The following is a 22,375-nucleotide window of genomic DNA, read 5'->3' as shown; positions in this document are numbered from 1 at the left end:
TATTGGCAACCTTTGGTCTTCCTGACAGCAGCGTCTGGGCCGTGTAATGTTTCTGCAGTCTTGGTTCTACAGAGCAAATTGAGAGCCAAGGTAACAACGATCCCTTCCTGGATATTCCTCTCTCTCTCTCTCTCTCTCTCTCTTTCTCTCTGTATTTGCGTTCGACGCCGATGAAATCATTCCTTATTTTGCATTCTCCGTGCTCTGGAAGCTTCTCTGCAATCTAATCTACTTCGTACAGTTTTTCATACTTCAGTTTGATCCTCAAAGAAGATAACTCCCCGGATTCCTTGTGTGTCTTTCGCTCTCTATTTGCGTTCGACGCCGATGAAATTATTCCTACTTTTTTTTCCGTTATCGGGAATAAGTTCTCTGTAATCTAATCTACTTCGTACACTTTTTCGTATTTCAGTTTGAATCATTCACTTTAGCATAACCACATGCTAAAGTGAATGACTGAGTTTTAGCGACAGGCCTCCGAGGCACCAGCATGGAAATAATGCTGGTTAATGCATTCCTAACTATAGAGGGTTTTATTGATTATCAAAAGCGATGTTTACCGTAAAACGATTTGGGGAAGTACATACGATAAACATGACTTTATGAACATAGATATGCCAAGAATTAAAAGCACGAATCCAACTTCATATCTGAATCTGTATATTTACTAGGTAGATCACCTTAAGTAAAAAATAAGCTTTAGTTTCTCCGGCGCAATCGAGTTTTCTGTACATCGTATAATGTTGTAAGAAACTCTCAGCCACGGCCCATGAAACTCTCAGCCGCGGCCCATGAAACTTTCAACCACGGCCCGGTAGTGGTCTATGTTGTTGGCACCTACAGCGGTGGCAGACGCTCGATCATGGCTAACTTTAGCCTTAAATAAAATAAAAACCACTGAGGCTAGAGGGCTGCAATTTGGTATGTTTGGTGATTGGAGGGTGGATGATCAACATACCAATTTGCAGCCCTCAAGCTTCGGTAGTTTTTAAGATCAGAGGGCGGACAGAAAAAGTGCGGACGGATAGACAAATAGCCATCTCAATAGCTTTCTTTTACAGAAAACTAAAAGCGATACAAGACGAAGGTTACTGAGACCCAGGCAGCTAAAACTGTCAATAAGGATACGAAATATTCGGCGATGTTGTTTAAGAAACCATTTCAGAAAATATGAAGGGATCCTTTTTTTACTTATAACTGGTCATTGGCCTTGCCCATATGCTTGATGTCGTCGTTGGTGCCTGGAGTAATGTCCCTAGCTCAAAGTGTACATGTGTTATCATCAAAAATGTCCATTATGGGACTAAGATTAAAAAAAAAAATTGATCTGTCTGAAAATCCTAGAAAGATACGACAAACTTTCCTAGAAGACCAATGCCCTACCAATGGCACTCATAAAAATTGACTCCCAAATGCCCATACTCTATCCAACATGAAAACGGGTATAACTAAATTAGTCGGTGTATAATACGGAGTTCAAATCTCACAATGATTAATCCCAAGAACCAGGGGTCATCATATACACCACGAATAGTTGGAATATAGAATTTTGGCCAAAGGCCAAGCGCTGGGATATATGAGGCCATTCTGCGGTGAAAGGGAAACTGACAGTTAAAAGGTCTAAAGGGTGCAACAATTAAGAGGAAAACCTCGCAGTAGCACTACGAAACAATTGTTAGAGAGGGTGGAAAGCCAGATGGGAGAAAGAAAATATGAACGGAGTTACAGTAAAGGGAATAAAAGAGGTTGCAGCCAGGGGCCCAAGGGATGCTGCAGAGAACCTTAAGTAATGCCTACAGTGCACCACGTGAGGTACGCTGATGGCACTATCCCCCTACGGGAACCACGTATAGTACCTCCAGTGTTAATGGGGAACAGCTTACAACATTCACATACGCCTTGTAATCATATCACACGGAATTTTCTTTAGAAACTTGAAAGGTATAATTAATAAGAGCAATAATAGTAGGAATAACATCCATATAATAATATATTATAAACCTGTCTAACATACCTTAAAAATACACCTCTGTCAGTCTTAGTGATCGTTTCTAATACTGTAATCTAAAGTCTGTTGAAAGATAATAATTTATGACCTTCTGTTATTAAGTAGTATTAGGAAAATATTATTTTCTTAAATCACTGCAACATCCGGAACAAGTCGTTCGAGTGCTTGAACTTTTGCTATGGTACGGATATTGCATCTGTCTGTCAAGCCAAAATGTTCCTCTCTCTCTCTCTCTCTCTCTCTCTCGCTTTCACACACACACACACACACACACACACCCAGACATACAGACGTAAATACATAAACACGCAAACATACAATATATATATATATATATATATATATATATATATATATATATATATATGTATATATATATATATATATATATATATATTATATATATATATATATATATATATATATATATATATATATATATCAATGCAAAATTATAAAGCAAAATGCACAAAGGTCAGAGGTAGTTTTAAAGCAGGCCTAAGCAGACGCCACTTCTTCAGCTCCATACAGATGAATAAGAGTTATATACCAGTAACTAAAAATACCAGAAGACTATTATTCCTATTACCAAGAAATCTAATTTTGGAATAAGGAAGGAAAACATAATCGGACTTCACTTGCCCTTAATTCCACAAAAAACTTATGAAGAATGATTTTTGCTATTCTCATTATCTTTTATATTGTATGCTATCCTAAAATGGAAGACTGCAGTATCTGCAAATTACAAAACTGAGAAAAATACCTTACTACTGGTTTTGCAGATACTGCAAATGGGACCCCCTAAATACTCGTGAAAAGCACTGTAGAATCATTCTAAAACTGCAGTAACTTGTGTATTAGTGTTTCACGAGCCCAATGGGTGGCATATCTCAATTTCGAAAATTTTGCAGAAACTGCAGTTTTCCATTTTAGGGCAGTATGGATAATCAGAGGTAACCCTAAGCAATTAGGGGTCTCCCTTTTCCAGCAATGCTCACCAAGTCTCGCTGTACCGTATGCATTCACTGAATACTTCATGTGCCCATAGTGTATTTTGTACGGCTCTACAGTTCATCAACAAGCTATTTATTTTTTTTTTTTTTTTTTACATTTTTTACTGTTTATAGCATGTTGCTTTTTATGTTACAATTCATCAACAAAATATCAATTTTTTAATAATTTTTATTATATATAACATGTTGCTTTCTATGTTATTTTTGTCGGCATTATTGTGTTTATGATTGCTGCTATTTTATCTTTACTTATTTCTTTTTTCTGCTAATTAAGATTTCTCCCTAATTATTCTCCTTTCTCCGTAAATATCTTATATCATAAAATCGCAAAATTTATACGGTCGATGTGTCAAAATTGGACGCGTGTATCTATCTGTAACTCAATCAAAACTACATTTCTCCACTTATAACACGACTATAAAACCTTAATTTACTATTTGTAACGCTTGCCAATTTTTTTCTTGAAAAAAAAAAAATTGTGGCTGGCAATAAATCATCATATTCGTCTGTCACAGGAAGAATAATATGCAAGTACTGCTGTCACGCTCGTTAGAGGAAGATTTCGCTGGGTTTCCCGTGGAAAACAGTAACTGAACGCTCTCGTAACAAATGTCAGATGCGTATCATGTCGCTGATATCTGAAGCGTATCGTCTTTGCCTCCTGTTGACCGCCACATGGTCATTGCAGGCTCACGCTGTTGCATCACCTGCAATAACAACAACACACTGGAAGGCCTCTTTCGATTCCGGGCTTCCGATTTCAAATGCTGCAGGTGCATTCACGAATTCTCACACATCAGCCACATTTAGAGCAGAAAATAACGATAAAAAATAATATAATCCTAGGTAACTGACTATACGTATTTATCTAAAGCAGAAAACACATCGCGAAAACGAAGATAACGAGGTATTGGCGAAGGCGAAGCCAATGTCGATTCAAGGCACCGGGACGACCCAGAGAGAGTTCCCCGTTCCTCCACTAGATGTCATCAGGGTCTCGATGGCGTCTCTGAACTTGAACTTGAAGATTTTCGCTCTCGTTGTTGGAAACCTCATTCTCTTAGAATCTAAGAAGCGCGGTGGTGGGTGTCGTTTCACCCAGTGTACTTCATTTAAGAGAGGCTTTAATTTATTAGAAGTAGCGAAAGGGCGTAGGTCGAAACCCGAGAGACTGAAGGAGGGTTCGCTAAGTGGAGGGAAGTGTAAACATGTCCAGAAGTGCTCAAGTCAGCATGTTAGAAGAAACATCACGTTCACTGTAACAGTCACGTGAGAAGGAAGGGCTTTTTGGATTTTTGTGGTGGGTGGTATCGATCTAGGGCTCTCTCTCTCTCTCTTCTCTCTCTCTCACACACACACACACACACACACACATATTTTTATAACAAGTGAAATGTTGCCTAGAAAAAGTCTTTTCATTTGATCTTATTTAGTACATTTAGATATATCATTATTTATTTAGTTGTCTGTCTGATATATATATATATATATATATATATATATATATATAGAGAGAGAGAGAGAGAGAGAGAGAGAGAGAGAGAGAGAGAGAGAGAGAGGTAGATAGACAGCCCTGTCATTCTCTTCCTTTCCAGCGTTTTACCATCACCTAATTCGTATGGAAGTTTATCTTTAACTACCAGTCCATTACTAATCGATTCTCTCTCTCTCTCTCTCTCTCTCTCTCTCTCTCTCTCTCTGTTCTTTTCCATCTCTAGTTATTTCCTGACTTTTTTTACGACACACCTGTTGGGTGGCCGAGTCACAACTAAAAGGTCTTTCTGTTCCATGAGCCTGCGTCTTGAGACGAGATAAAAAGAAAAAAAAAACTCCCAGATGAATCAGGATTAGCAGAGAAAAAAAAATTAGGCCAAAAACCATGCGCTGGGACCTATGAGGTCATTCAGCGCTGAAAGGGAAATTGAAAGTAAAAAGGTTTAGAAAGGTGTAACAAGAGGAAAGCCTCTCAGTTGCACTGTGAAACCATTGTTAGGAGAGGGTGGAAAGTAAGATTGCAGAAAGAGATTATAAACGGAGGTACAGTAAAAGAATGATTAAAGGATTTGCAGCTAGGGGCCACGGAAGGGACGCTGCTGCAAAGAACCTCAAGTAATGCCTACAGTGCGTCGCGTGAGGCTCACTGGTGGCACTGTCCCCCTACGGGAACATCACAAACAGGATCGTTATTCATTTTATGTAGATCAGTTAATGGTGTTATTTGTAACTGTTTGTGTTATTAGCAGCAAAGTCGTGTTTGTGGAACCGACTTGCAAATGGTATGTTGTGGTTGAGCCTCACCCTTTAATTTTCTTTATGAAAATGTGACTGAGGCAGAAATAATAAAAGTGAGAGTCAATAGCTTTTATTGCATGATGTAATGCAACATACAAATAGACGATATTGTGACGTGTTTCTACATTGCGAGTGTTATAGTGATGTTTATAGTGTAATACTGATGGTATTATATATAGTAGTTTAATGGAAGGATATTGACATTTCTACAAATCGAGTGTTATACTGATGATTACAGTGTTACACTAATGGTATTAGTTTAATGAAACATTGGCTGAAAATGGTAAGCACTGTTTAAGAATCCAACCTAAAATAGAAACCTTGGCCTCTCTCTCTCTCTCTCTCTCTCTCTCTCTCTCTCTCTCTCTCTCTCTTCTCTTCGGCGCATAAACTTTTTTAAAGCACACACTCCTTTATGAGGCAACAAAATTAAAGTATGTCGCTCTAGTCCTGCAGATTCATAAAAGTGGAATTGTATGGTAAATGTTAGGTAATTTTTGCGTTCAGATAAAAAGATACACATACACGTTTTGTGGAGGAACAAACACGCACACATGCAAACGCAAATGCTTATGTATGTATGTATGTGCATGTATATATATATATATATATATATATATATATATATATATATATATATATATATATATATATATATATATATATTATATTTTAAGATAAGATGGTAGTTACTAGAAACTCGAACATATAGAAACGGTTGAAGGAGGAAGTACATCTCAGATGATCCTTAAAATACATTTATTGGCGACGTTTCAAAACACAGAGGTTTCATTTTCAAGCCGTAAAGAAAGAAAACAATAAAATTAACATTAAAAGCGCTAAAATACGAATATAAGACTTAATGCGTTATAAATAACGAAATTAAAACTAGCTACAGCAGAACCAACCATCACGAGAGAAAGGAAGGACGAAAGTCAGAAGGAACAAACCAGAAATGACAAAAGGCAACACCTCAAGTATAAGGTGAAGAGTTGTCCAGGAAGGAAGACAATGTTCAACTTAGCAACAAGTTATTTAATAAGCAAAGATTCCAGGATCGTCAATAGCTTGCCATTCGGTGCCCGTACCTAATATTTCAAAATCTTTTTACTGTATATTATGCTTGCATTTATTGGCGTGTTGTCTGAGGTTGGAAAATTCAGGATTAGCAAGGTTGCTACCAGTTCGATTGCTAACGCCCTTATGGCACCAATTCTGACCCTTAGTAACCTCTGCGTGGATCCCACGTAGGTCCCTAGATTACATCTAGGACAATTGGTCTTGTACACAACACATGAGGTCACCAAAGGGTCAAGTTTATCCCCGAATTTAAACAAACTACCTAGAGTAAGGGGATTTGTTGGGATGATATTAAATTTTATTGTTGGTATATAACTGAATATAAGTTTCTTAGTACATCATAGAAATTTTTTTCATGGATTGAAGGTACATTTTCATAAAACGGAAGCTTAGGCACAGTGGGTAAGGAGACTTTTGAAATGAAAACCTTATTAAAGAAAATAATTATATACTTGTAAAATATTAATGTAAAAAGTGGACTTCTTCGTGAAAGAACTCCCGACGAGATGTCAGTGAGAAGGCACGATGATGTAATGTAGATAAAGAGTTTAATTTAAAACCATAAAAACAGTGACGATGAAAATTTGAACCTAGTCCTGTAAAAGTCCTCTTCCTGTAAACTGAAGTGTTGAAATGATCATATTGTCATAAGAAAGGAAGTTTATTAACACTGTCACACTCCACAGTAAATTTTATATTTGGGTGTGTCCTATTAATAAATTTACTAACATCAGACGACGAGCCCATAAATGCAAGCATAATATACAGTACAAAGATTCTGAAATATTGGGGCGGGCACCGAATGGCAAACTATTAACAATCCTGGAATCTTGTTTATTAAACAACTTGTTCCTCAGTTGAACACTTAGCAGTCTTCCTTCCTCGACAACTCTTTACATTACGTGAGCTGTTGCCTTTTGTCATATATGGTTAGGTCCTTCTGATTTTTCGTCGCTCCTTTCTCTCTTGATGGTTGGTTCTGCTATAACTAGTTTTAATTTCTTTATTTATAATGTGTTATGTCTTGTATTTGTTTTTAGCACTTTTAATGTTAATTTTATTGGTTTTTTTTTGTTTTTGTCTTTATAGCTTGAAAATGAAATCTTTGTGTTTTGAAACGTCGCCAATAAATGTATTTTAAGGACTACCTGAGATGTACTTCAACCATGCACCTTATATATATATATATATATATATATATATATATATATATATATATATATATATATATATATATATATATATATATATATATATATATTTATATATATATATTATATATATATATATATTATATATATATATTTATATATTTATATTTATATATATATATTTATATATATACATATATATATATATTTATATATATATATATATATATATATATATATATATATATATATATATATATATATATATCAGAGTGGCTTATTTCAATATCAGCAACAATACAATAGCTGCTCATATACTTTAAATGCTAAACTTCAAGTAAAAATGTCAATATTTCTTCCTAAACTAAAATTGGCACCTGCACGGCCGTTGAAATCTATAACTTCACATGTTATATGATAAAGAGTCAAACTAAAATCGTAACATTTACTCCTCCACGCATATTCCACCCTCTTCCCGAATAACAAATGTGTTTGTACTTCTTCCATGTACGATGTATGACCATAAATTTTCCATGACGAGAGCAGCTGCGCGCATTACAGATTCTCGCATACATTTCCAACAGAAAAAAAGAACAAATTCTTGGTGTTATTCTCAAATTCGATATAGGAAAACATTCCATTACTCAATATATATTTTAGGGCCATATATCTTGTAGTACCATTTATACTTTTAGAACCATATATATTTTAGTACCATATATATTTTTGTACCATATATATTTTAGTAGCTACCATACACATTTTTGTACCATATATATTTTAGTAGCTACCATATATATTTTAGAACCCTATATATTTCAATATATTATATATATTTTAGTACCATATATTTTTAGTACCAAATATATTTTAGTACCACATTTTTAGTACCATATATATTTCAATACTATATATATTTTAGTACCATATATATTTTAATACCTTATAATATATAATATGTATAACATTGTTTAGTACCAAATCTAATTCTTTTAAAGGGCGCACTAAATAATATAGAATGCTCAAAGAACGGTGGGTAATAATATCGTTCGTATATTAGTAAATTCATTAATTCATAGATGGGTCAAGGGAAGTGGGTGTGGGAGCAAAGCCTCGACCCACCCACCGCCTCTCTCTCTCTCTCTCTCTCTCTCTCTCTCAGTCAAGTAAAGTTAAGCTGTATCTTTTAATCATCTATTGTCACATAACCAGGTCAACGCGTAGCCACACTATTATTATTATTATTATTATTATTATTATTATTATTATTATTATTATTATTATTATTATTTACGAAAACCAAAATAATGCGTAAATGATATCGTAGACACAGCATAATTATTTATACAAAAAATATTCTTCTACATGCGCCTAAATACGTGGAAAAAGGACATATAGTGCTTATGTTCCAACCATCTTTAGATATGAAAAAATACACCGTGTCTATGATGTCTTGACTCTATGCAGCTCAGTGAATAAGACTCAATACAGTTCAGTAAATAATATTCATGCATACACATAAACACGCACACAAGATGTATGCACACGCAGCGCATGCATGCGCGTGCGCATTACACAGCCATGCATCACGCATAGAGGCCGGAAGTCCTTTTCAGGTCTGAAAACTAAATACCTCGTCTGTGATGTCTTAGACTCAGTACTGTTTACGGATAATAGTCATGCATACACATGAACACGCACATAAGATGTATGTACACACAGTGCATGTATACGCATGCGCATGCATATGCACAGACATACACATCACGCATAGACCCCGCAGAAACCGATGTCTTAGAGTCGTAGACTCAATACAGTTTAACGGTATATTCACGCATGCGCATACACACAAACATAGGATGTATGCACAAGCAGTAGATGTATGCGCATGCATATGCACAGACATGCTGTACATATCACGCATACAGCCCGGAAGCCCATGTCTATGATGTCGTAGACTCAATACAGTTCAACAAATAAATATTCACGCATGTACACCGACACGCACACAAGATGTATGCACACGCAGTGTATTTATACGCATGCGTATAAACAGACATACACAAGCACGCATACAGCTCCCAGGAACAGACTGGGATGACGGGGAAATATCCCAAAGCAACGCAGAATCTGTCTCGCCTGTCTGCACAGACTTGAATCCTGCCCAAGAAAACCTGCCACCACTCGAGCGTTGCGCTGACTCGACACAATGCACGAGGGGAGGAGAGAGAGAGAGAGAGAGAGATACTCATTCTAACAGTGGAGAAAAACACTGAGCCATAGAGGAGCTGGAAAACGAGAAAACAAATGCATGAAGAGAGAGAGAGAGAGAGAGAGAGAGAGAGAGAGAGAGAGAGAGAGAGATACTCGTTCTTTAACAGTGGAGAAGAAATGCTGAGCCAATGAAGAGAGAGAGAGATGACCTCTTTAACGGAGAAAAAATTCATGAGATCATAAAACAATAAATAAAGTCAAAAAGACAATAGCACGAGGAGAGAGAGAGAGAGAGAGAGAGAGAGAGAGAGAGAGAGAGAGAGGCATTCAGTTTTTAAGAGGAATACATTCTACGGCAAGAATAGCTAATCTCTCTCTCTCTCTCTCTCTCTCTCTCTCTCTCTCTCTCTCTCTCTCTCTCTCTGCCTTTGGCCAGTCTTTGTAATTCAACATTCCTATCGAAAGGTGCTCGCATCTCATGAATGAAATTGCTTGCGACGACCATTTATCACAACTAAATAACAGATGAATAAGTCATACGGCCTGTCGTCCTGTTTACAAAGATACGCAGATGACCCGAAGCAAGCAGGCCCAACTTTCACGTATTTCACATCTCAGTGTTATTCATATTATATTTCATATTACATTTGGTTCAGTGGTAGACAGATCGGCCTAATGGTTCTAGTCGGAAAGCCTCCATAAACGTTACGACCGTTGGCTTCAATTTAGACCTAAACTAGATGACTAAGATCGAAGTCACCCAAACACTAGAGCAATGCTCTGGTCTGGTCACGTGACGCTTCATGCAACGTGTTATTCATATTATATTTCATATTGGACCTCGGTTTCAGTAAAAGAGATCGGCCTAACGGTTATAGTCGGAAAGCCTCCATGAACGTTACGACCGTTGGCTTCAATTTAGACCTAAACCAGATGACTAAGATCGAGGTCACCCATACACTAGACCAATGCTCTGGTCTGATCATGTGACGCTTCATACCCGTGTTATTCATATTATAGAATATTTCATATTGGACCTTGGTTTCACGAACAAAGAGGTCAGCCTAAGGGTTCCTTGAGCCTAAAGCCTCCATAAACGTTACGACCGTTGGCTTCAGTTTAGACCTAATCTCGATAAAACTAAGATCGAAGTCACCCACACACTCGACCAATGCTTTGATCTGATCACCTGACGGTCTGAAGTCTCAAAGGAGATTTCATTTAAAAAATCAGCAACATGCATGGAGTTCAAAATCAAGGAGGGATAGGATAGGAATCACAAATTGGCAGAAACTATTTCCAGACTATAACCCTCCCACGTTGGCATTGTTTAAGTATCAAATGGCCTTAGATAAACAATTAAAAGGTATATACGCGCGCTTACTCTCGTGCATTTAAATTTATTACTTGAAAAATAAAAATAAATACGATTCTCAACTTACATAAGATATGATATATATTGGAAAAATGTATTATATATAATTCTTCTCCTAATTTCCTGTTTATTTTTTGTACCCAACTCCAGATAATTTGAACAAACGATCTCCTCATATTGAAATATAATATGACATACAAAACAAAATTCCAAAAAACCAAATCTGCCCAGGAAGCAGCTGACAAAACTGTTTTGGATCAAGTAGAAGAATTCGGATTAAAAAATGTTATAATAGAGATTGTAATATTGTATTAGAAACCTGCAACATTTTCCTGTGCTTGAGGAGAGTATAAAATCTTTAGGGCCGCGTATGAATAGACGTAAGAAAGAAATAAATATTGCTCATTATTTTCGATAGGAGTACTAAAGAACCGTATAAAAAGCCTCAACATATAAAAGGAACCACATTCATCAAATTAATATTATCCCCAAACATGCCTGTAAAATGCACTATGCTTTATCTCTTTTTAACGTACTAGTTGCTGTCTTCATCTCTCCTTTAAAAATGTACAGAGAGAGAGAGAGAGAGAGAGAGAGAGAGAGAGAGAGAGAGAGAGAGAGAGCCATAAAGTGGTGTATTCTATGAAAGCAGTAACAATTACAGTGATTTTTGTTACATACTGATTTCAATTTATTAGCCTTTAGAAAAACACTGAGAGAGAGAGAGAGAGAGAGAGAGAGAGAGAGAGAGAGAGCTATAAAGCGGTGCATTCGATGTAGGCAATACCATAGTGATTTTGGTAACATACAGATTCCACTTACTAGTCTAAAGAAAAACACTGAAAGAGAGAGAGAGAGAGAGAGAGAGAGAGAGAGGTGGAAAGGGGTGCATTCTGTGCAGGCAATAATAATCATCGTAATTTTTGTTACGGATACCAATTTATTAGTCTAAAGAAAAACACTGAAAGAGGAGAGAGAGAGAGAATACAGTGTGTAGTCTATGCAAGCAGTTATCAAGCATTCATTATTCTTGTTATAATGCTTCCAGTTTCCTATTTTCTGGTCGATTCTATCTGAAAGCAATCAATATTCTGGGCAAGACGTGTGGAGTTAAATAATTTCATCGTGAAATCGTCACCACTTGGCAATACTGATGAAGCCTTGATGTTTCTTGGCGCCCACTGCCTTCACTTGAATGCCTCTTTGGCCTTTCGTGAACTTAAGAATTACCTTTTATTTTTCTTTTATTTAGCATCTTCAGTGTACAATATTTATATTATTATTTTTTTGCAGACTGAGTTATCTACTTATTTATTTATATTCATTTATTTATTTAGTTTCACAATATTCTAGACCAATGTCATCAGAGCAGCCGAACATTTTTTTTTTTTTTAGTTCCACTGGCAAAGCTTGATGCTTTGTTGAAGATAGACCGACAATGTCTGGAGAGAGAGAGAGAGAGAGAGAGAGAGAGAGAGAGAGAGAGAGAGAGAGGTGGGTTATGGTAGAAAGTCAAAAATGACTGGGATTGATTGATTATTTGAATAAATAAAAGGACGGCAGTTATGAATAGTATGATCGATAGACTGTTGAAGAATAGATCATTTTTATTCGCGCGTGTGTGTGTGTGTATGTGTGAGAGAGAGAGAGAGAGAGAGAGAGAGAGAGAGAGAGAGAGAGAGAGAGAGAGAGAGTTAAAAATTAATTAGAACAATAAACCCGAGATTTTAGGAGAGAGAGAGTTGGAAATCAGACAATATAAAAGAAAGCTGGGAATATAGAAGAGAGAGAGAGAGAGAGAGAGAGAGAGAGAGAGAGTACGATCTGGAGCTCCCAAATGAGATAAGGAGAGGGAGAGAGACAGACACACAGACAGAGCCCCTTAATGCACGGACCGGCTTCCATGTAGCCGTCTTGGGGTTGAAATGGCATAATGTGAGCGAGTTTGACATGGCCCCGACGATAAGCATCAGGTATTTATGACAAGGCATAGATGACATTATGCTAATCGGGGAAGCTGCCGCTGCCGGCCGGGTCCGGCCAGGCCTAGATAACATCGACGAACTCGAGCGGACTTTTAAGCGATTCTGGAGGAAGGGATTCGTACGAGCCATTGTCAAAGTCAATTGAGGGAGGTGGGGTCCCTTTAGGGGAGTGGTGAGGGTCTCTAGACTTTGGTCTCAAGTGGGCGGTTGCGGTGAAATGCTTTCGGAGCAGAAGAGCAGCGGCGGATTGCGCACATCGTTGCTCTTGCTACTGTTACTGCTACTTTTGTTTATTGCTTTTCCTCTCTCTCTCTCTCTCTCTCTCTCTCCAACTTCCCTTGTTTCGTTTGATTTACAGCTCCCTCTTTTTCTCCTCTATATTCTTAACTTTGTTGCTCTGACTAACTTTCAACCACTTCCCCACACCCACCCCCCCCCTCTCTCTCTCTCTCTCTCTCTCTCTCTCTCTCTCTCAAAGGATCTCTGTGAAATTACACAGATTTCCATCCATCTGCAGCCTCTCTTCTGTAAGTTCTTTTTCAAGTAGGTCTAGGTCTCCCAACTCTTTTAAATAGGCACAGTTGAAAACAATGTAATGAACCCACTTTATCCAAAAAATGTTAGCGATTACTGACCTGTCTTCAAGAAGTAATCAGCGGGGATTCCGGTAAATGTACAGGGTTTACTATACCATTTCGAACATATTGGAGATTACTGGGGTCTTTCTGCCACTCATAACTCCGTATTTCAAGGGCTGAAAGTAAAAAATCAGAGATTCATCGTCAATGATAAAAATCAGACACTGGCATTGTTTGTAGCATTGACAGATATATCATTCAGCTTACATATTTTTCAAGTTTCACAGATCCCTATCAGATCATATATACAGCCTTTTTTTGAAACCGGAATTCCTCCGTTCTCTCAGGGTTCAAGAACGTTTGACTCTTCCATTTTAAGAGGCAGGTTCAGCTTCTCTGGACAAGATGCAGTCACTGACCTGCCCTATTGTTAATATTCCACCTGTCCAATGGGGAGGATGTTTCTCCTGTTTAATATTCCTCGTGTCTATTTTTTAGGCATATCTGGATAGGCGAGATAGCAAGTGGGATTTATAGAATCATTTTAAATTTCAAATACAATTCCATGCTTCCGAACAATGTTAATATATGCCAGACGGTAACAGAAGGGTCATTTTCCCTCTCAGACCTACGTGACATCCGCTGAGTACGCCATTCCTTATTTTTTGTTTTCGTGTTACGTGTGCTCACAATTGTATTCAGCCTAAAATGCCTTCAGCAGACACCTCTCAATTTCAGGTGCATCGGTTTTAATTTCTGTTCCCTCATTTATTTATCGCCTTTTTCAATAACTTTTCTCTCTCTCTCTCCCGACTGTTGTCCCTTTGGAAACCTCTTAGGTTTATAGTCTGTTGACTGTCCACAAAGGTTTTCAGCTCAAGATTCAAAGAGGGTAAGAAAAACTTGGCTTATTAATATTCCCCCAAATAACAAGAAAAGCTCCCGTAGAGACGATCAGTCGTAAAATGCAGGTTTATAACCAGAGACAAGTAAGGTTTGCCAGTCTGAAAACCTCTGCCAGCGGAATTAGCAGAGTTTTCCACAGTTCACACCTATCACAAACTTCAAGAACTGCCGTTTTCTTTGAGTAAATGCAATATATTTATGTATTACATATATATATATACATACATATATATTACATTTTAACTTTAAGGAACCTCCCAAAATTAGATAGCCTTTGATTTGCATATATTCTGAAGTCTTTTAAGACTTCAGAATATATGATTGGGTATTTTTCACCTAGTCACTTGAATTTCTCAAGAATCGCCATAGACCCAAATGTCTACTTACATTTTTTGTCTCCACTAGAAATACAGCGAAGCATACAAAGTACGTAAAACTCAACACCAAAAATTTAACGGGGCAATTAACAACATTTTGTCTAGGTATTTTAAATATGGATCCGCAGTCCAATCAACAAGCCGTCGCTTGCCTGTTTTCAAGGCGGTATGGATTTACGTAACAAATAAAATGGGATCATAAGTGTTAATTGCGACCGTATTGGTTGTCAGAGAGCATTTGAAGGATGAGGATTAACGATTTTTATTGTCTAGACTTTGGAATACACAGTACTGCTTAATATCCGTTAAATTATTCATGAAAACGAAATGGTACAAAATTTACGGACGTGATTTAGTAACAATTTTGTGAGGTAATGGTTAAACCACACCTGCTAGTCTATACTGCTGGCGTCCAAGAATTTCCTAAACGGCCCTTAAAGGTACAATTTACTTTGCAAGAGGCAGATTAGGCCGACTATTTTTTTTATATATATATAACTTCTTCACTCCTTCCTACCAATGACCTACCGCCGAGTATAAAATTATGACTCAGGCCCTGTCCACACGGTCGAGCTTTGCTCTGCGAATTTGCTCGGTGTGACGTCAGAAACGGAGAAACGGCGAGCAAAGCTTCGTATAGGGCTTCCAATTTCTATCGAAGTATCGAGGCTTTGCCTGCAGCACGGCTGTTAACTGATTGTTTCTAGTAAAATCGATAAAGACGTCACCTAAGGAAAAGTATCCAAAGCGCAATTTCATGTAAAACCTTCACAAATAAAATATATAAAGGAAAATAAACAAGAGTTTGTTATTTTTACCTTCATAATGAATACGTCAGGTAAGTATGACCTATGGGAACTTTGAAAACCAAATATTTTATCATCCTTTATTGTAATGCTACGGAAATCTGTCAGTCTCGTCCATTATGGAGGCAGCTGCTTACTGACATTTGACCAATCAGGCAACAAGAAGATTCCTTATGTTCTTTACAACTTATCAATTATACTTCATACTATTTTTGTTATAAGTAATAAGTATATACTCATAATTGCATTGTCTAAAAACCATGCACAAGTTCATCAATAACTAATTTTATAGTTTTTTGTTAGGGTCCACTCATATAGTTGAAATCTGATTCATAGCCATGTCTCGGTTCCCGTAATATCGTCATACGACTTCCTCCTATGTCTGCTCTTCTTTATAGCCACTTTACACCACGTCCTTTTCTGCCTTGCCGCTTTTATCTTGCACACATTGCTAAAAATACATTTTCGTCTTGCGTCTCTTACGATCCATATTGTACACAACTCTGCTGTGTCAGTCACCGCCAGGCTCACTATCCAACCAGCGTCGTTCGACAGCAGCATAAATGCGTACGATGCCAGCCGAAAGAGGCAAACTACAACAGAGCTCGACCGTGGACGGGCCTTGCCAAACGTCCACACGATCGAGCTTGCTCGACGAACTTTGTCCGGCGATGACGACAAAAATGCCGACTTACGCCCGATGTTTCTCCGCTTCTGACGTCATCGAGAGTCCGAACAAAGCATGATCGTGTGAACGCAGCCTAACTCATAATTGACTTCAAAATATGCCTGAAACTTGTCATGAAAAGTAACCTGTTAAGTAAACATTCCTACTGTGGAAGCTATTGTCACTAGCCCCTGTGAGTTTGTTCCATATAAACAGTTTCCCTCTGAATAATTGTTTAAATATTCTGCAACACCAATCCTGTCTAAATGTACAACTTCCAGTAACCTAGTCCATCTACGCCCTTAGTTGCAGTTTTTACCGGCTATTTACACATTGACATTAAAAAAAAAAGATTCATCATCCATCTAAAAACTCCAAACTAAACTTGACAATACACCCTTTTGTAGTCTATTTTTTAGTTTTAATCTTCAGGCATACAATGGTTTAATTTTTCCATAAAGGAAACTAGTAGACCCCAAATGTAGTTTTTAAAGCTGTGTTCACTTGTTAAGTTTACTGCATTTGTCGTTCTGGATGGAAACATTGCTTGATCATTGCACCTTCCATCCTAGGTTACAAAGTTCTGGTTTCAGCTACTAATACTAGCTACATGAAGTCAAAACTTAGCCAGGGATCTTTAATCATCGGCATGTGTAACAAGCAGAGTATATACCCTGTTTATTGGCTTTAAGCTCCCGAATAATTCGCCCATAAAAATTCCGTAATGAGAAAACTAGCACAGGGTACGACAGTGAAGTGGAATGAGGTTCAAAAACCGTTAAACTGCACCAGTTCCCATAAAACTAAAATCATCTTTACTGGATTACGCCATAAACGCTGCTTATAACCGAAAAATAGTGTAATAGGACAAGTTAATGTTGGACAATTTTCTGATAACTGATAACCATCTGAAGTCAGTCTTCCCCGAATGAAACCTGGAGCAGATAACCTAGTTCCCAGTTCTTAGGAAGTTTATAGTTATGCCCAAGTATTCAGTACACAAGTTTTTAGTACACTACTAGAAATGTAACTAATCAAACTGGCTGCCGTAACTTTTTTCAGCAGGGATATAATCCTTAAACAGCTATTTTTTTTATGCAGCCTGTCATCACTGGGCCATAGATTCGCCAAGAAAGGAGCCAGTGTTTACATAGGCAAAACTTACTGTGTCCCCTTCATGTCAATTTATATTGAGTATACTAGTATACAAAGTTAATATTGAGTATACTAGTATAACCAAGTATGTTAGCCTAGTTGCATGCCGTCAAATCAACACCGTCAATGAACACCCTGAGCTAAAACTTTCAGGTCGAGGCAATTTAAGGCAATCAACGCACTCAGCATTTTCTTTATCTACATCTTTATCTCAACCTCCTTAATACTTAGCCGCGTTATTTTCTCAGGGGCCTCTGCAACATCTGGTCCATAAATTGACAAGATTTCCTACAAGTTCTTCTCACCAAAGCACGTGAGTACTAGCTTTTTGTATAGTTATCTGGACTATCAAAGAACCTTTAAGTTAAGTTTTCACCAGCCCCAATTTCCTGTTTCGTTACCTCTTGTTACCATACCACTACCAGATAAACTAGCCTGAAATGTTTTCTGCAGCCTGAAATGTTTTTTGTAGCCTTTAAAATCATATTACCGTATTACCAAGCAAAATACTCAACTGGCAAGGTTTTTAGCTTCCATACACCTGTATGTAAAGCATAATTCACCGAAACCATAAAGTATTTAATTCAGTGACAGTACACCAAGTCAACACAGCGGCAATACCACTTCAGTACTATGCATCCTTTTATCCTTAACTAGTTTTAGTCAATCAACACAAATGGTCAAGAAAACACCACACTAAACAGTTCCATTTAATGCAAAAACTCACCTCCATTAGACTTACAGTATTGGATCAAGCAGTGTGCATCTACCTCAAATTCTGCTTCGAAGCCCTTGGAAAGCAGATCTTAAAGGTTTATACTTAATTTTTATTAGAGTGTAACCTGTAGTTCTCGCACACCACTTAATTTATGTAGTAAGGTTCTCCAGGTAAGTAAACATGTTGAACACATCTCAGATTACTGAAGCCAGGAATAGGGACAACTATTAAACCAGGTCGACAGCTTTAACACATCTAGCCTGTAATTAAAATTTTATTTACATTACCATTAAAAGCTTACTTTAAAAACTAAATATAAGACAGTACCCAAGCATGAAAATGAAAAGTTTCTAATAAAATGGATCTGAATTTTGAAAAAAGTTTTGAACAAAAAATGGAAAAACTTAATTTGGAAATTGAATGTTGAGATCTAGAAAACTAGAGATTTTAAGACGTTCTGAACTGGTTATTAACATTCGAAAACTCCGTAATAGAAAATTTGAATTTTGAAGAAATTCAGACCTTATCCGATAATTTGGAGTCCAGCAAAAAATTAATTTTAAATACGAAAATTTTTTAAATGCTTTTTGGTTACTTGAAAACTCATGTTAAGAAAATTACAGAACTTACTGAATTTGGTTTTAAAACCAAATTTTTTTGTCTTAAAACTCAAAACTTTAGAAAACTCGCAAGAACTTTTAATGGCAGGTCTTACGACCAACCATTAGAAGTTAATGAGAGTCTCCCCCACCCCTTGAGGGGCACCGCCCCAAAGGGTGGAAGATTGAGGATTCAGGAATTTAAATGAACACTTACCATTTAAAGCAACTTTAGGTTACATGTATGCCCAACATTGAAGCCACCTGTCAAGTCACAAGGAACGGCAAATTCTGAAACTATCAAAGATAGGAAATAAGCTTTCACGCATTGCATGTAAAGAACGCCTTAGGCTAGGCAGTAATTAGAATATTTAATAAGTATTTAACATCTTTCACAAAAATAGCTAAAATCTACAATTTAAAGCCATTCAAAGTATAAACTTTGAAATTAACTTTCCAGAAAAGCTAAAAGAAAAAAAATATAATGAACTTAAAATTAGAAATTCCTAAAACTAAAAAATTAAAACTGTTTTAAGAGTATCAACCTCAATACTTCCTAGAAAAAGCGCCAAAATTTTAAATCCATTCTTCACAAAACCATTCTTCAAAGTATATGAACCTCAAAGCTAACTTTCCAGAAAATGCTGAAAGCAAAAAACTTAAAAATTATACTTAAAACTAAAACCTCAACTTCCCAAGAGTTAAAGGCACAAAAACTTAAAAGATATGAACCTGAAAACTTATAAGGCACCAAAAAATTTAAAACTTAAAAGAATATGAACCTGAAAACATCCAGAAAAGGCTAAACACTAAAATATTAAGAATTAAGAGTATATGAACCTCAAAGCTAACTTCCCAGGAATGCTAAAAGCAAAAAACATTCTTAAAGAACCTCGAAACTAGAAAGCTAAGAGCACTAAAATTTAAAACCATTCTTAAAAGTAGATGAACCTCAAGTCACTGCCAAGAAAAAGCAAAATTAACAAAAAATTAAAACCACCTCAAGTCACTGCCAAGAAAAAGCTAAATTAACAAAAAATTAAAGCCATTCTTAATGAACCCCAAAACTAGAAAAGAAAAGCAATAAAAGATTTAAAAACATTCATAAAGTATGAAAGTTCTAAAACCAAAAACTTAAAAATTCTTAAAAGTAAAAGAAGAAGACATTAACAGAAGTTAAAGTCAGTATTTCAAGCCTAACAAAACCTCAGAAATTAAGGCTGAAAACAGAAGCAACATATAACCTAAACATTCCGAGAAAATAGCTAAAGTAAATTTAAAACTCAAAGTATATCAACTTCCAAGTAACTGGAATAAATTTTAAAACTCAAAAGTACAACATCAGAAATACCAATAAAATTTCAAAGTACTCAAAAGTATAAGAATCAAAACAAGAAAATAGCTAAAATTTAATATTCGAAAGTACAAAGTTTCGAAAATGCCACAAAATTCCTTAATTTAAAATACTGAGAAGTAAGAACTTCAAACTTAAAACCCGGAAATAGCCAAAATCAAATTCAAATACTAAGTACACAAACTCAAAAACTCTCCAAACGTACGGCAAAAAAAAAAAATTTTAAACCACTCCAAAGTATATAAAGATCAACACGTGAAATTCAACAACGATCAAAACTCACCAACAGTGAATAACTTAGTTAAAACTCAATACCACTCTAGAAAATACACATGAACCTCAAAAAACTTTCCGGGTTAGTCAAAAATCAAACCAACTTTACTAGCCCGAATGGATTCTCCACACAGACACCACTCCAATATAAATACACAACCCCTAGTACCTGACTTACCTACAAACAACACTGCCCGAAAACCACTGGTAAAGAACGAACAATCTGAAAACCTCGAGGACTGTTTCAAAGAGAACAAGTTCACAACGGACACACACACACAAAGAATCACCAACAAACTAACGAGAAACCTCTGAACTAGGTAACTCGTCAGGTCGGTTTCGTGAACGTCGTCAACCAAGGACAACGAACGCCAGGAACAACGACTGTAACATCGAGTCGAAATTGTCACTGGCGCCATCTATCGGGAACAGTCGGAAGCTTGTTTTAGACCTTTTTAAAGATAATATTATCTATTACAGTATTTTCTTTTTATCGTTATTAGAAAGTTGCCTGATACCTTTGAGCTAATATGGCAGGAAGGAAGGGTTTCGTCCTTCAAATGATTATCGTCATTAGTTTTGTAAAATCGTAATGATTAGGTAAATTTAAAATGCCGAAGTCAGTCAAAATTCCCCCAAAGTGATTTGTTTACAAAAATTTGGCGTTCGATGCAGGCTGCAATTTTGGCATTCCTGTAAAACATGTTCCATTCTTAATGTTAAATCACATACTCAGGGGATATGGCCATATGGCGTATGTTTTTTTTTTTTTTAATGAAGTACACCATAAGACTAAAATATCCCTTTGGGTTGTATTTTTTTTATGAAACTTTTTTTTAAATTGATTGATACTCGTTTGGATAAAAGCTCTTGCTGGCATAAGCCCAACCAAATTTAAAAGCAACATTTTAAGCGCATCCATATGTTACATTCAATTTTAAACATTTTACGTGATGGCACCTTTTATATATATCTTTATATTTCAAGTATGTCTACTTGATCATAAAAACTAGCTATGCTAATCTACAACGATATTCTAATACTTCCCAAATGATCCATACATACATCTACAAAAATATTTTTTAAGGTTCCTATGCGAATAATTATGTATACGCTGTATACATAATTATTCTCGAATAACAGATCAGACTGCGTATACACGCAGTTAAGGTAAAGTTCAGTAAAAGGCTCATATGAAGCAAAAGGCTTCTCTTACATTTCTCAGTATTTCCAAATCAGCTGATAAGGATACCAACGCCACCTGTCTCGAACATTCTGAACTAAATATTCAAAGGACATACATGTTTTCCACACCGACCACATTTCTCGTAAACATATTGGTCTGTCAGTGATACCATGTAAGTATGGTGCCCAGAAAGTAAATATATACTTCCTGAGCAAACGTCTTTGACAAATGTAAAAGAATTTTACGAAATTTAGAAGAATTTGGCAAAATTAACAGAATTTTACAAAATTTAGAAGAATTTGGCAAAATTAACAGAATTTTACGAAAGATGAATTTCACGAAAATCAAAAGAATATTACGAAATTTAAACGAATTTCACGGAATTTAAATTAACTTCAAGAAATTTTTTGAAAATTTCAAGCTATTTAAAATAATCTCAAAAACTATTTTTTAATTCAAGAAATCTAAAATAATCTCAAGAAATTCTTTAAGAGAATTTCAACAAACCCAAAATAATTTCAGGAAAATTAAATAAAAAGTTAAAGAAACTCAAAAGAATTTAACGAAATCCAAATACGAGCAATCCAGTCATACTACTTTTATCTCCGCTGCTGCAGCATCACGACTGATGACTGATT

The 22,375-nt window shown here is 36.3% G+C and overlaps 1 protein-coding gene and 1 long non-coding RNA gene across 2 annotated transcripts in view; one reads left to right on the top strand and one right to left on the bottom strand.

Moving 5' to 3' along the window:
* Positions 1 to 16,503, top strand: part of LOC136846328 (uncharacterized) — a 46,761-nt gene extending 30,258 nt beyond the window's left edge. Inside the window, exon 4 of the mRNA XM_067117128.1 lies at positions 16,301 to 16,503. Within this exon, the coding sequence (XP_066973229.1) occupies positions 16,301 to 16,503 (203 nt within the window). The remainder of the gene's footprint in view (positions 1 to 16,300) is intronic.
* Positions 16,504 to 18,304: 1,801 nt separating this feature from the next.
* Positions 18,305 to 20,845, bottom strand: LOC136846408 (uncharacterized). The gene is made up of 3 exons (XR_010855375.1): positions 20,730 to 20,845; positions 19,142 to 19,221; positions 18,305 to 18,585 (listed from the first exon to the last, which is right to left on the bottom strand). It is a non-coding gene; the product is annotated as an uncharacterized lncRNA (long non-coding RNA).
* Between the last annotated feature and the right edge of the window lie 1,530 nt (positions 20,846 to 22,375).

Source organism: Macrobrachium rosenbergii, chromosome 15 (assembly GCF_040412425.1).
Source record: "Macrobrachium rosenbergii isolate ZJJX-2024 chromosome 15, ASM4041242v1, whole genome shotgun sequence".
NCBI classification, from domain to species: Eukaryota; Metazoa; Arthropoda; class Malacostraca; order Decapoda; family Palaemonidae; genus Macrobrachium; species Macrobrachium rosenbergii.
Note: the sequence above shows the minus strand (reverse complement) of the source record. Positions and strands in the feature narration are given on the sequence as shown.